Source organism: Sycon ciliatum, chromosome 2 (genome assembly GCF_964019385.1).
Source record: "Sycon ciliatum chromosome 2, ocSycCili1.1, whole genome shotgun sequence".
In the NCBI taxonomy this organism is placed as follows: domain Eukaryota; kingdom Metazoa; phylum Porifera; class Calcarea; order Leucosolenida; family Sycettidae; genus Sycon; species Sycon ciliatum.
Window position 1 is genome coordinate 14,068,965 of NC_088644.1, and position 14,006 is coordinate 14,082,970.

Sequence of the window (14,006 nt, forward strand, 5' to 3'; positions counted from 1 at the left end):
TTTCCCTTTTTCACAGCGCGCATGCAGCCAGAGCACTTTTTTACTGCCGGGAAAACTTTACTGCCGCAGCAGCCGCGGCAGTAAAACCTTTCCGCCGGTAACGTCACGTGATCAAATCACCTTGGCAACTTTTCCATTCCGTCACTTTTTATCGGTAGTCTGAACGCGCCCTAAGCAGTCAATATAGCGCTAAGGAGTGAAATATGCAGGAATATTTCTATTTGACTGCTTAGGTATAGCGGAAATCAATGGGAGTCAATACTAAGAGAGTGATAAAACCCTGTATCTATCAACAGAATGCCCGGAATCTGGTTCTGCCACGATCTATCATGCACTGGTTGCAAATACTGTGTACGGGTTTGTCACGTGATGTGAAGTGAAGCCCTGCCGTCGCCAACCCCATAGCTGGAGTTGCACACTCTTGGGCCTTGGGGGTTATGTACTCTTGGTAGTAGACATCAAGCCATGTCAAGACACTATCATAAAGCAAGATAGTAGAAGCGGGCGGGCAACACATGAAACAGCTGTCATGCCCTGCATGCACCACTAGTGGACGTATAAAACAAAGCGACAATGTGTAACAAGCCAACAACAGCATAGCAGGAATAGGTACGGATAGACAGGAACATGAGTTGTTATAGGTTGGGTTGTACATGGGCGTACTGAGCAAGTTAAAAACTTTCTTTTCATGGTTGAATTTGGCAACACGCATTAAATGTCAATGAGAATGATGAGTTATGGTGGTTTTTGCAGAACTTAGTCTGTCATGTTATACGCATAACTAGGTAGCTGTAGCAATAGCAACCGCCGGTGCCGGTAATGAGAACCGGTTCAAACATCACCGTACGAAGACATCGGTGTTGCGGTAACTGGAGTTATCCCTGTCAGCGAACACACACACGCACAGTGAGAGAGCGAGAGCGAGAGAGAGAGAGAGAGAGAGAGAGAGAGAGAGAGAGAGAGAGAGAGAGAGAAAGTAAACTGAGCAGGTTAGATGCAAGTACATGTACTTCAAAGTAGCTCAACTCACCACGCTGGTAATTCCCTAAAACATCATTCAGATGCACCATTATGACGGTGGACAGTTGAATCACAACATGCAGTCAATATTCAGTGAGCTATGTTACGCAGGCACAAACACAGCATTGGGCCTACCTCAAGCTGTGCGTATGTGCTTTGTACTCCATGATTGTGTTGGTGGGTAGCGTGCATGCCCGACTCATTGTGTCCCTGCGCAGTAGACAGAGAGATGGCGAAGACCACATATGCACGCACGCACACACGAACACACACACACATACGCACACACATACACACACACACACACATTATTACAGGCAATTCCTGATTCGTATAGAGTTCTTGACACCAGTGAAAAGGCAGAGCAAGCCACAGCCAGCCTGGACACATAATAATGACCTAAGATGGACACATGTCCTTGTTACACTCAGAACATCAAAAGGCAAGAAGAAATGATTGTACAGCAGGGCGTAGCCACGACTTTCCCCACACAAAAGTACATGCACTTTAAAATATGTTGGTCCTTTCATGCATATTATTCGATCCGTGAATTGGGGGGAAGCAAAATTCGCCCCTAATTCGACGCTGAAGATCAATCAGTGAATGGCAAATCTCCAACCAGGGAGTAGTAATGATTATGGTATTTTACTACACCCTGGCCTGCTAATGATGGTAAGTCCTGGATGCTGCTTTCTCCAGAATTATCACACTCTCCATCAAACTTTTAAAGTGGGATTTCTCGAGCCATTTTTCCCCTTTGTCATGTTTGATAGTGCAGTAAGGCATCCTTGATCAAACCTACACTATTCCCCACAAAAACTCAAACTGCACTTCAACGTTACTTTCACTCTTCTACTGCTGTATCCACACTTGCAATGCATGAAAGAAACTTTGCCTTTCCACAATGAGACCAATTAACAGCGAGAACAACATTATACAAAACATAGCGAGAACAAACTGCTATGTCTGACGTGTGCTTTCCGGCCATAGACCGCGTTGCTACTTCCTTGCTTCTACCAATGGCGTGTTTGTATGATTCTGTGAGTCTAACGAAACCCCATGATGATGTGGAGTGCGATGCAAATCATGTGCTGAGCCTGCTGAGGCCTGATGTGACACTGCACAACGGCAGGTACGAAGCGCAGTTCCCTTGACTAGAAATTTCATTGCATAATGGCCAATCATGAGACAAAAATGAATAGTCCACTGCATGTGGATTGGTTTCAGATACAGTCTGTATCGGCTATAGAGTGACCGGATATAAGAATATATCGGCTACAGTGATATTGGTACGAAATATCAAAAGCAAAACGTATTTTATCCAGTACAAATATCACTATAACCAATATTATCGGATGTAATGATATATCGGATATTATGATGGCAACAAAGAATCAAAACATGCATAACACACTACACTATTATCGGCTATAGTGATAACTTTAAAATACATGTTGCAATAATATCAAAGGCCCTATTTTTTTACTTTCTTCACGTTGCTTATTTTGATAGTGACACATGTACATGTACATAACAGAATTTTTTATGGAAATGCGGGCACTGTCAACTATGCAGCATGCTCATTTTGTCAAAACGCCATGCTGGAAGTATTTCCTTGCCTTTCACGTGTCGATCGAAAAATATCGATCGTATCGCATATAGTGATGCATCGGTCATACTGATAAAATCACGAAAATCAAAAGGGTACGCTATAGCCGATACAGACTGTACATTGTACTTGCAGGTCTGAACCAGGGAGTAGTGTAGATCTACCTACTACAGTACTCCCTGGTCTAAAACAGGGATGGCTACAGTGTGCGATGTGCAGATTTGCGCATGTGATCAGCGGGTCTGCTATGGTCTCTCTCGAACCAGCTGTGAACCAAGATCGAAATTTTTGAGGGCGGTGCTTTGGCACCCAAAGCACCCCCCCCCCCCCCTGCCTACGCCCCTGTACAGCAGCTAAGTAGTGTGGAAGGCGGAGGCGCATACATCAGGACATCCCCAAAGAAAAAACTAGAACAGCAAACCAAGGTAGAATGGCTTCACACATTTGCTCACCGTATCCGATTTGTAATGCCGGTGTCACTGCTTGTTCGATTCCACACTGAGATAATATCCTCCTGGATGCACACATGGGAAAGGATACACATCACCACAAGCATGAACCGGCTGCAGCAAAGCGAATATTGTTCACCTCCAAGAAGAATACCAACAGCGATTATTATGGCCGATACCGCCGTTCCATGAAAGGACACACAAACCCAAAAGAGATAAAAGTTGGCAATGGTTGACAGGGAACGCGCCTATCAGAGCACATGTACAGTCATACACTAGCTGCATAGAGATCCCTGCACTCACCTGATACCGAACGGAGAGGACAGCACCGCACATTTCATCACCAACCATGAACTGCTCACCAAGCATGGCCATGATCTACACACACACACACACACACGCACACACACACGCACACACGCACACACACACACACACCAATACATCAGAAAAGAAAGAAGTGACACAGTAAGTAAGACACATGAGGTAGGAGCAGTTTGAGGAGCAAGGTGTGATCCATGTGGGTACAGAACACATCCTCTTCTCAACCCTCTCATACAAATGAAGGTTTGGAGATCACTTTTGATTCGAGAAAATCACAGATTTCAATAAATTGTCAAAATTCGGAAAATTGAATCCACAAATCGAATTGTCCTCCAAAGGAGTGTAGTAAATACTATAATATATTGTAGTACATGTAATTGTAAGGTAGAGCACGTACCACATTTTCCCAGCATCTTGCAGCCAGGCCTTTTCGTAACCGGACGATCCACTTGCCGCCATGTTTATTTGCATCATCCTATGTAAAGAGATAAAGACACAGATACAAATAAAGTGAGATGACAGATGAGATCAGGCACCAAGGTTGAGAACATCAATTACTTTATAGCAGCAGAACACCAGCAGCCCTCAAACCAAATTAGAGACTAATGTGATGTAGAGCATCCCAAGAGGCAAAATTTCCTGTCCTGTGCAGTCCACATGCCTGTTGACAAACACTTCTTTTCGCACCCTATACAAACATTGGACAAAGGCAAGATCTGGCCAGACTCCACATGAGTACACCAACACCATCTACATTGTGCCCATTGCAGAAGCAATGGTAGCGTACAGGCTATGCTTAGACATAACAATAGACACACATAAATCCGTTGATCCCCGAGCTGCAGAGAGTGCTCAATGTCAGAGACAGAGCTTAGTACATAACAGTTGTCTGATGATTGCCTAGCGGCATGAAGCTCAGAGTTACAACCAACCTGAACGTCCTCCGCTGAGTCTGCTATAGACACACACACATACATACACATACACACACACCTTGACAAACAGCTGCCGTTAAACGGCTAAGCTGCCCTCATGAGGAGGGGAACAAAGGGGTAGCATCACGGCGTCGCGGCAGAACATCCGGCCTCATGCCGCTGCCACACACACACACACACACACTTACGCAGAATAGTTTCTTACCTCCCACATGGGTCTGATGCCATCCTTAAAAACATGGATATCGACATTATTGCCCAGGTCATTTGGCCGGTTCATGTAACTGTAAAGGTGCCAGAACTGCTCCACCTGAATGACAAAGAGACAGGAAAACATTACACAGGTCACTTGCATGAGTAACACGAACTAAGAGGCAGCCACACGGCCAGGAATAGGGTGGAGAGGGGGTGTCATAACAAACAAAACAGAACCGTGCACAAACGTATCTGTAAACAACAGTGCCAGCACGGTGTACCCCCCCCCCCCCCACCCCAAAGTTGGAAGACAAACAAAACAAGAATAGTTGAATACGCAGCTGTCACATAAAGATGGCATCCAATGGCGGCATACCGGAGGGGCGCCTCACTTACCGTGCAGAATGAACCGACGAGTTTGATGCTCTGCTCGTAGTTGACAGCACTGCGCTGTGCTCCCTGTGGTTTCTTGGCAAACCAGACGGAGTACGTGTACTGCAGTACATGCTCACCTGGCCCAGGTACACACTTAGCGCGTGGGTGCTCTGCTATGGTATTCTATTACACAGGAAAGAGAGAGAAAGAGAGAGAGAGAGACAGAGAGAGAGAGAGAGAGAGAGAGAGGGAGAATGATAGCACTTGTGTGTGTGTGTGTGTGTGTGTGTGTGTGTGTGTGTGTGCGCGCGCGCGCGCGCGCGTGCATACGTGTGTTCGAGCATGCAGTAAGGAGAGTTGGAAGAGGTGCATTGTCATGGACATAGAAAGTTTGGTACCCGCCAGTTAGTGTTGAGGCTGTATTGACTTGGTATGATCACCATGTTGAATTTCAAACTAATTGGCGCGATCACCATGTTGAACTGCAGCTGTGGCGAGTGAATCCAAGCTCATGAACAGAATCGTTCAGGGGCTGCATATACTGGGCCATGCAGTGAACATGCATATACTGCCCTGGCTTACTCATGCGATTGGATATAAGTTGTCACCTGTCCGTAGTCAGTACTGTAGTAACTGAGACCCAGTATAGTAAATGAACAGTGCTGTTCCAAGGCACAGACCTATTCATGAGAACAGATCCCATTGAGCAGTACTGTTGTACAAGTGCAGTCAGGGACAGAGAAACCGGATCTCCACGCGCTACATGACCGTGTGAACGAGCAAGCGGGTTAGTGAACATGCAAGTGTAACACGTATACAGTATAATTTCGTTGGTTCCAACTGTATTCATGCACTTGACGTGGCTAGCAGTTGTGCAAGCGATCGACCAATGGACCGATGGCATAATTACCGGCGTATATCATTCTTTCAGATGATACATGCAGCGCGGATTATCCACGCTGACGGTACGCAAGAAAAAACTACAACTGGGTGCAGGGTCATCATCTGCTCTATCAATTCTGTGATTTTGTGTATTCCGGTACAGCCACGTCGGATGTTGTGCACGTAACTAATGTTGGCTCCAGACCCTCCAACTAGGGAGTTCAGTTCCGGTCACAGAAAAGCGAAAAGTGCAGTCACAGCTCGCCTGTACAAAGTGAATGGGCGCCTCGTGACTGCAGTTCGAGATGCAGTTCGAGGCCCGAGTATCTTCTCCCGCGGCCTTTTCGGCCTTGTCGATGCTATTTTTAGGTAGCTGAGGTCATTACCTTTCCAATGGTGCCACACATGCCATGCTTCCAAAAATAATGCCTCCGCGCTTGGCGCGGATGCACTTCGAAGTACTAATTTCGACCAGATCCGTACTCGGCCCTGCGAGGAACACCCGATTTTCGTGTTCAGCGGCCTCGAATTAGCCTAAACCAAGAGGATTCTAGAACATTTAGGCTCGTGCTTTATCGAGGTAGAAGGAAGATGATCACAGAAACCAGCCCACGGCGATTTCCTGGTGGTAGACGAAAAAATCGAGTGAACTGCGCGCACACTGTAGAAGCAGTGACGGTGAAAACGTGTGACTTGTGCAAGCAGGCGCGCACGGCATGCGTGCACACTGCATGGCATGCACACATCCTGTATCGCCATGTATGCACCAGATAGTGCAGTGCTGGACGGAAACCACACGGCTCACATACATGCATTTACTTCTGTGACTACTTTCTACCCTGTTTTCCGATCTTCAATCGACTATAACTCTAGATTGTCTTGGAATTTTGGGTTCAAATTTTCACAGGTTATTTCTCACATCTTCCCGGTTTAGAAAACTAGCGTTTTATGCGAAACTCGCGAATTTGGTTTTTCGATTGAAGTCCCTACTCTTACTAAGCAGCTGAGGTCTCAATGTTAATGACATACCAGTAGTATGCATTATGATGACGTCACCTTATGGAAAAACTACTTGTACATGGTGGCTGCATTGTACTGTATTATTCATGATGGCACATACCTGCTGGGCTTGAGACGATGGTGTTTCTGACGATTCTGAAGTCGTTGTATCTGTTTGATCTTGCTCTAAGGCACTGCATAGGCGAAAGTCCAGCGCAATCACAAAAGAAGTACAATACTGTACGGTCAGTGTCTGCTACTCAATGGACTCATCCAACACACAATTACTGACGCGTATCTGTTATTGTCTTTCGCCATGGTGTGATTCGACATGACGGCGATCCAGAGTAATAGTTATAATTATAATAAAACAGCAAGCAGCACTAACGAAGCAGGATACTCAAGATAAAGTGAATTTCGCTCAAGGTCAGTCTCGACTACAAAATGAAAGGGCTATCGAACTAGAAAAAATTGGCCTTCTGAGCTTCTCACGAGTCAGTTGCTTCTCTACTCTGGAGATCTGGCCAAGTTGCAGTTTATCAACATCACACGCGTTTTCATTGTAAAACTGCCAAAAAGCTACTAGGTTTTGAAAACGTAACCCGAAACCCGAATAGTATTTCCAAAGTTTCATCGTTCAAGCCATGTGATTCTTCTTCTCCCATCTGGCGGGAAACTCAAACGTGTCCAAACATCTTCAAACAAGAATGCAATGCCCCCATGTGATCAATTATTTTGTGAAAAAGGACTTAGAGGAAGACGAAGCCAGGCGTTGCTCCATGATACGTGATCATGTAACAGGATTCAGCACTAGATTGTTTCTTATCCACTGGGTACTGTTGTCACGCATCTCAGGAGTGAAAAGACACCGCGATGACGTCCAATATTCGACAAGTTCGGGGGATTCTGACGAAACTTCAGGAGAATTTTCAGTGTGTAATTTGGTAAGTTTGTGTTTGTCCATATCCATTTGCATCCACCTCCAAGCGAACACGCTCTTCTTATAGAAAACAGATCATTACCTCTCACCGATACCAATACTCCCTCTTTGGGATTTGACTTTTTTCTGGTCATTTATTGATGCATAAGTGCAAAGCAATTTTCCTGGACTTTTCATACATATTTTGATGTTTCCTTGACACCATTATGAGTTGATAAAGTTCAGAATTACTATTTCTTCAGGGGCCAGCCCTAGTTGCCTTTCATCACAGCCAAGCAGGACCGGCGGAAGCAGTTTTGATTGGTCCGGCCTTACCCTAGCCTTTGACATGTTGTGTATTGGAGGGACTGGGTATACACATGAACTCCTCAGCTGTAAACACACGCAGGTTGCCAAAATGTTGGTGCGGCTATGGCCTGGCCAAGCGGACCGGTTCTGCCTTGCCTGCCAAGTGATGTATGGCTACAGTGGAGGGAAGTGGAGAGGGAGGAGGCACCACTATTTGTATGCAGGAGGTCTGGATGTACAGTGTACAGGCTGGTTAGCTGTTGCTGTACTTTAAGTAGATATGCCCCCTGTGGCGTTATCTCAGTACTGCCAGGGGCATGCCTGTAGCCGCATCATGTCAGATGGCGGTTTGTCCTTTTGTTTATCCTTACAGTCTGGATTTGTTGTCCGAGCCCGTGTCCACAGCATGTAATCATCAATTTTGCCGGTAAGAAGGGGAATGGAAGATCTAGGGATATGATGGCTAGGGAGGCTCAATGGATCTATGAGCCTTCATTAATATGCTCAATTGTTGCCACTATTTCTCCCTCATAAGTAAGAAGAACACTATCGTATACACTGCATAGCTATGGAAGGAGTGAGAGTTCTGCTCTGTGCCTGCTCTTAGTTTCTCCTGTGACACTTCTCCTAAGCCTTGCAACCGTACGCTTATGTGTGTGTGTGTGTGTGTGTGTGTGTGTGTGTGTGTGTGTGTGTGTGTGTGTGTGTGTGTGTGTGTGTGTGTGTGTGTGTGTGTGTGTGTGTGTGTGTGTGTGTGTGTGTGTGTCTCTCTCTCTCTCTCTCTCTCTCTCTCTCTCTCTCTCTCTCTCTCTCTCTCTCTCTCTCTCTCTCTCTCTCTCTCTCTCTCTCTCTCTCTCTCTCTCTCTCTCTCTCTCTCTCTCTCTCTCTCTCTCTCTCTCTCTCTCTCTCTCTCTCTCTCTCTCTCTCTCTCTCTCTCTCTCTCTCTCTCTCTCTCTCTCTCTCTCTCTCTCTCTCTCTCTCTCTCTGTACTGCAGCGGATGCATCACTCGCATAGCTGCAAAGCGCAGTGCATTATGTCCTCTTTGCAAGCAGCCATTATCCAAACGGTATGTCTCACTTCAAAGACTAACGTATTGATGAGACTTTTACACCAGGGGTGTTCGACCGATTATTTTTTTCCCCAGGCTAGAACAGCATTGAAGGTAGAGCAGAAAGCCATGTACAGTACCTAACGTATAGGGAACCTTTGTACTAATCGAATTGTCTGATGCTCGTAATTTTAGACCAGGGTTGTTGTAAACATTCAGTAACGGGTCTCAAATTTCCTCCTAACGAACTAATCTGTTTGATGATTTGTACGTCCGCAGACAGTATGTGTATATTTCCTTCTGCCAAATTTCGTGCGTGTTTCCAGAGGCCTCAATCCAAACGATCATTTAGCGGAAATTGTCGATGGAGTCCGTCTGCTTGTTGAAGCAGCAACGATGGATACAAGTTCTCTGTGTAAGTTGACTCGAACGCCATTGTTGTTTGAGGGTTGGTATTGTACAAAAGCACTGTGCACTCTAAAGCCAAAGCCAAAGCACTTCGCCCTCTTTACGGTTCCAAAGAGCTCAATTCACTTTTAAACAGTGTTGTGTAGAATTGGTATACATACTGGTACACCCCTCAAGTGCCTGCTATAGAAGCCCAGCTCTGATTGTGTTGCAGAAAGTAAATGCCATGCTTTCTCTGCTTTCTTCGGTGTCCGCCCTTCGTCTCTATCTCTCTCTCTCTGCCTGCCCCCTGCCCCCCCCCCTTCTCTCTTTCTTTCTGTCTGTTTCTCTCTCTCTCTCTCTCTCTCTCTCTCTCTCTCTCTCTCTCTCTCTCTCTCTCCCTCTCTGCTGTCTTATTTAGGTACACCACCACTCCGTCTATCGTCGCAAAGAATCAGCAACACACCAGCGATTGAGCAGTTCCGGCGCATGTTCCCTAGCCCTGTGAAACGCAAGCAGTCCGACGTAGCAACGTCGGGTGAATCGACTGGCGAGAGCGGCGTGGAGGATGAGGTTCCATATCCTACTGTAAGCTAGTTTGCCATGTGTATTTGGCTAAGGCGTGTTTGATGCCATGCAAGTAGAGTTGGCATCCGAACCTGCAGCAGCCGTAGATTAATATTTTGGTTCAGCAGTGCCGATGTCTTCTCACACGTCCTGGACGAATGGAAAATATGGAAAGCGTGATACAAGAATTTAGTACAGACACCTTAGTGTCTTGTATTAAAGCCTATCTCATATAGAAGCCTGTTTTGAATAGAAGCCTGCTTTTCAAGATACACTGTCGGCACATAAGCCTGGTTTTAGTGTTAACATACATAGAAATATCTGCCTTGAATAGAAGGCTGATGTGAAGACAAGCCTAGCCCTTACATCGGCTTCTACAGGAATAAGCCCGGCTTTAATACGCGACATTACGGTAAGTAGTAGCAGTTCCAGGCAACCATAAATTAAGAAGTGAAACCAGGTATGTCTGAAACTGTGAAGCTGTAAGTATCGTAGCAGATAGAGCTTACTCCAGGCAATTGCAATAATGTAAGGGAAGGATTTGGAAAAGCAAGGGACAGATTGTGGAAGGAGGAGGAGAGGGAGAGAGAGAGAGACAGACAGACAGACAGACAGACAGACAGACAGACAGACAGACAGAGACAGAGAGAGACAGACAGAGAGAGAGAGAGAGAGAGAGAGATTTGCTAGAGAGGAGTGTGTGTAGTGTGAACAGGAGGGAGGTGACCGATGGAGGAAGATAAAGAAGCTTATAAGTAAGCAAGAGCACGACTACGAGATGATGATGGCTATCAGGTCTACACAGATTAGTATTAGTCATCCAAATAATTGGGACAATGGTACGTTATGTTACATACACTGTACTGAGGCTCGGGCTTCGGTGCCATGCTGCCTATTGCTTACGTCTTTGAGTTTAACGCTCACTTTTTGATTGCTTTTTCCTGGCTTTTACAGACTCCCCAGGGCCGCCAGCCAGTTGTAAAGCGTCACGCTTTTAGTACGTCAGCACTAGCATCTGTCGCTCCATCTGCATCTCGCACTAGGACTCAGTCTGGCCCCCTGCCACTGGCTCGGGCTGGTCGTCAAAATAGCAGGTCAACCGCAACTGCTCGTAAGACCAGCGCCAAGTAAGTGGTGTTTGGTATGTGTACAGCGCAACTTTCCTAATCCGGATTTCACAGATCTGGTCACTCTCATCTACCGGATACCCTTCTGACCCAGTCACTCACAAACATGGCTTTTCATTGAAAAAATGGCACCAAAAAATCGATTGGCATAAAAACGTATTTTGCATGAAAACAGGAAGTATGTTCTGCCTTTAATAGTGTTGCGATTGCGGACAGTGTCTGGGAAAAAAAAGGAGTTCTACTGTAATTTCTTTCTCAGTCAAGTGGTCAGCCTGGTGATGAGAGGGTGAAAGAGAGATGCTGCACTAATGTAGCAGCATGGCTCAGTGCCGTCCGCCCAATGCAACCACAGTTGTGTGTATGCCATTTTTTTAAGTTTTATACTTGCATGCAAGCTCCCGGTCGTGTCGTTGGAGTTTGTGGCGAGCGCCATACTGCAATATAAATTTCTTCATTTTGGCCGATCACCCATCTGCCTCCCACGTGCTCTCCCCACTGCCCACCGCACACCAAATTGGCTGACTTTGCATTATCACTCCGTCTCTTCTTACTGTCCGCCTGGCATATACGCTTCCTGGCCTTGAAGGAACTGTTCTGATGATACTGCTCACTGTACCTGTGCCATTCTTAGTTAATGAACCTTTAATATTCTAGCGGGGACCCGTTGGCAGTGGTGAGGGTATTTTGAAGGCTGCCTACCGTATTCCCCGATTATTAGTAACATTCGACTATAAGTCGCACCTAGTTTTCAGGTTTAAGCCATATTGTTTCATTATATTCACATAAGGAGACTCCCTCGATTTAGGCTAAGGCCTGTTGAGAATCCACAAATACAACATACATAAAAATACAAGTAGGATGTCACACTCGATTGTAAGTTGCATCCCCTTCTTTGCCTGAGGAGTTAAGTGTAAAAAGGTGTGTGACTTATATTCGGGGTAATACGGTAGTTCTTCATCTTGCAGTATTGCCATGGTATCTATAGCAATGAACATGCTTGAGAAACATGCAGGGAAACGAAGACAGTCACTGTTATTTCTATCTGTCACTAAGCCCAATCTTCGGCGAGAACTTGCTACAAGACTCGAGGCGACAGAACTGAGCCGAGAACCTCAATTTGTCGCTGTTTGCAAGGTTGTTATATCCAATCTCCTCTGCTGTCCTTCGTCATATGTAGTGTACTTACTGTTATCTGCCTTCACTTTGTCACCTACAATACTGTCAACTTTTCAGGACTAGAAAAAAGTTCTTCACTGGCTCTCGTGTCACTTCTGTCGCTACACCTTGCACAGTTTATCTTATGCTGCTGTGATCTGTGCATTCTCTTTTGCTCTCCTTCCCAGCCAGAAGTAGTCACTGGTTAATTCTAGAGAAAAAAACGTTTCGGTCATAATGAATCGGTGTTTGTTGGCTGTGGATAGGTTGTATATTTTCTGCTTTTTTCATTGATCAAAAATACAATGGAACGTCTCTTAGCAGACACCTCTCCACAAAGGACACCTCCACATCCAGGACACATTTCTTCAGCCCCAACAGTTCCTAGTTAAGCTGCAATGTGTTCTGTACTCAAGGCAACCTGCAATACAGAGCAGATAGTGTCTTGTCTCAAGGCTAACCGAGAAGTTCCGCTTCGTGTGATTTTGAAATAATTGCAAAACAAGTTCATTCGTGACTGACCTTTCTGTTCTGTTCTCCTTTCCGGTTGTGTTTGTTATCTAGACGGCGACCAGTCAATGCTACTCCCTCTACTGATCCAGTTACAATAGAAGATGATGAGAACAATGGTAAGTTAGTTCTATTGTGACTTTGCTTTGCCAGCAATATGCTTGTTATCTTTGAGCTGTACTTTGTTTGATTTCTGTTTAATTTTTGTGAGTATCTGTACGTTGCAATGTCAAATTTGGGCTTCATGGAGAATTTCAAAGTAGTAGTCCCGCGGCCCGGTGGTGTGACTGATGATTTTTTCTTTCTTTCTTTCTTTTTTTCTATACAAAAGAGAAAGACCAAGGAACTACAAGTTACGCTATACTGTCCACTAACACCACCAGTTACTAAACAATCAGCTCATGCGATAACATTGCACGACACTGACCGACGGTACTGATGTTCTACAACTAACTGGCTAACAGCTCTAGCACATCTTGGATGCGCACTCCAACAGCCTTCCAACTTGGAAGGTTCTAAGTTATAGAAATAACATACGGAGGGGAAGGTGAGCGCAACCAAGATAAGCACGAGCTGAAAGTCTCAGCTGTGAAGGACGTTGGCGGATGTTTATGCATGTCGATGACGATACTGGCAAGACCATTGGACAATACGGTCAAACCACGATTCCAGAACGCAAAGCAACATTCCACACAACTTGTGTGGCTCAAGAGATGCGAAGATCAATAAAAGGGGAAGCTATGCGAACAAGAATCATGAAAAATCTTTTTTTCTTTCTTTCTGTCTTTCTTTCTTTCGTATCTGGCTTGCAAGTTGCAAGTGTTGTGTTTCGGAGAGGAAAAGAACAGTACGCGGCAGGCGGCCTAATTTCCTAGTATCTGCACGTGTTTGTCGTATCTTGTTCAGATCCTCTCAGCTTTCCAAAGGATGTCGAGGTGCAATCCAGAGCCACAAGTAAAAGGTACAGCGCTGACTTTATTATGCCCAGTCCGAATTTTTGTGCAAGAAGTTTTTGTTGAATGGTTCTATCTCTCCCGCTGAGTGGACCGTCTCAATCCTGTTTGCTTTCCCATTTTATGACGTGTTCTCTCTGTACACCGCTTTACGAGCTCCATCTTTGCCTTGATCCTTGAGGGTGGTGGCGTTCCTACGGATTCAGAAAACTCAGTCCTGCAGAGTCTCATGCGAGCCATAA

General features: G+C 45.5%; 2 protein-coding genes across 3 annotated transcripts in view; one reads left to right on the forward strand and one right to left on the reverse strand.

Moving 5' to 3' along the window:
* Window positions 1-435: 435 nt before the first annotated feature.
* On the reverse strand, window positions 436-7,300 carry LOC135808861 (eukaryotic translation initiation factor 4E type 2-like). The gene is made up of 9 exons (XM_065322102.1): window positions 7,081-7,300; window positions 6,910-6,982; window positions 4,929-5,090; window positions 4,543-4,647; window positions 3,800-3,877; window positions 3,382-3,456; window positions 3,082-3,143; window positions 1,156-1,230; window positions 436-881 (listed from the first exon to the last, which is right to left on the reverse strand). Exons 1-9 carry the CDS (start codon window positions 7,119-7,121, stop codon window positions 839-841), a joined length of 714 nt encoding a protein of 237 aa, XP_065178174.1. The 5' UTR covers window positions 7,122-7,300; the 3' UTR covers window positions 436-838.
* Window positions 7,301-7,496: 196 nt separating this feature from the next.
* The window catches only part of LOC135808859 (mucin-5AC-like), a 34,072-nt gene continuing 27,562 nt past the window's right edge, over window positions 7,497-14,006 (forward strand). For both annotated transcript variants that reach the window (XM_065322099.1, XM_065322100.1), the window contains exons 1-8: window positions 7,497-7,732; window positions 8,390-8,443; window positions 9,012-9,083; window positions 9,392-9,480; window positions 9,874-10,040; window positions 10,974-11,146; window positions 12,866-12,930; window positions 13,718-13,772. In XM_065322099.1, coding sequence (XP_065178171.1) covers window positions 7,662-7,732; window positions 8,390-8,443; window positions 9,012-9,083; window positions 9,392-9,480; window positions 9,874-10,040; window positions 10,974-11,146; window positions 12,866-12,930; window positions 13,718-13,772 — 746 coding nt within the window. In that variant the 5' untranslated portion in view covers window positions 7,497-7,661. The remainder of the gene's footprint in view (window positions 7,733-8,389; window positions 8,444-9,011; window positions 9,084-9,391; window positions 9,481-9,873; window positions 10,041-10,973; window positions 11,147-12,865; window positions 12,931-13,717; window positions 13,773-14,006) is intronic.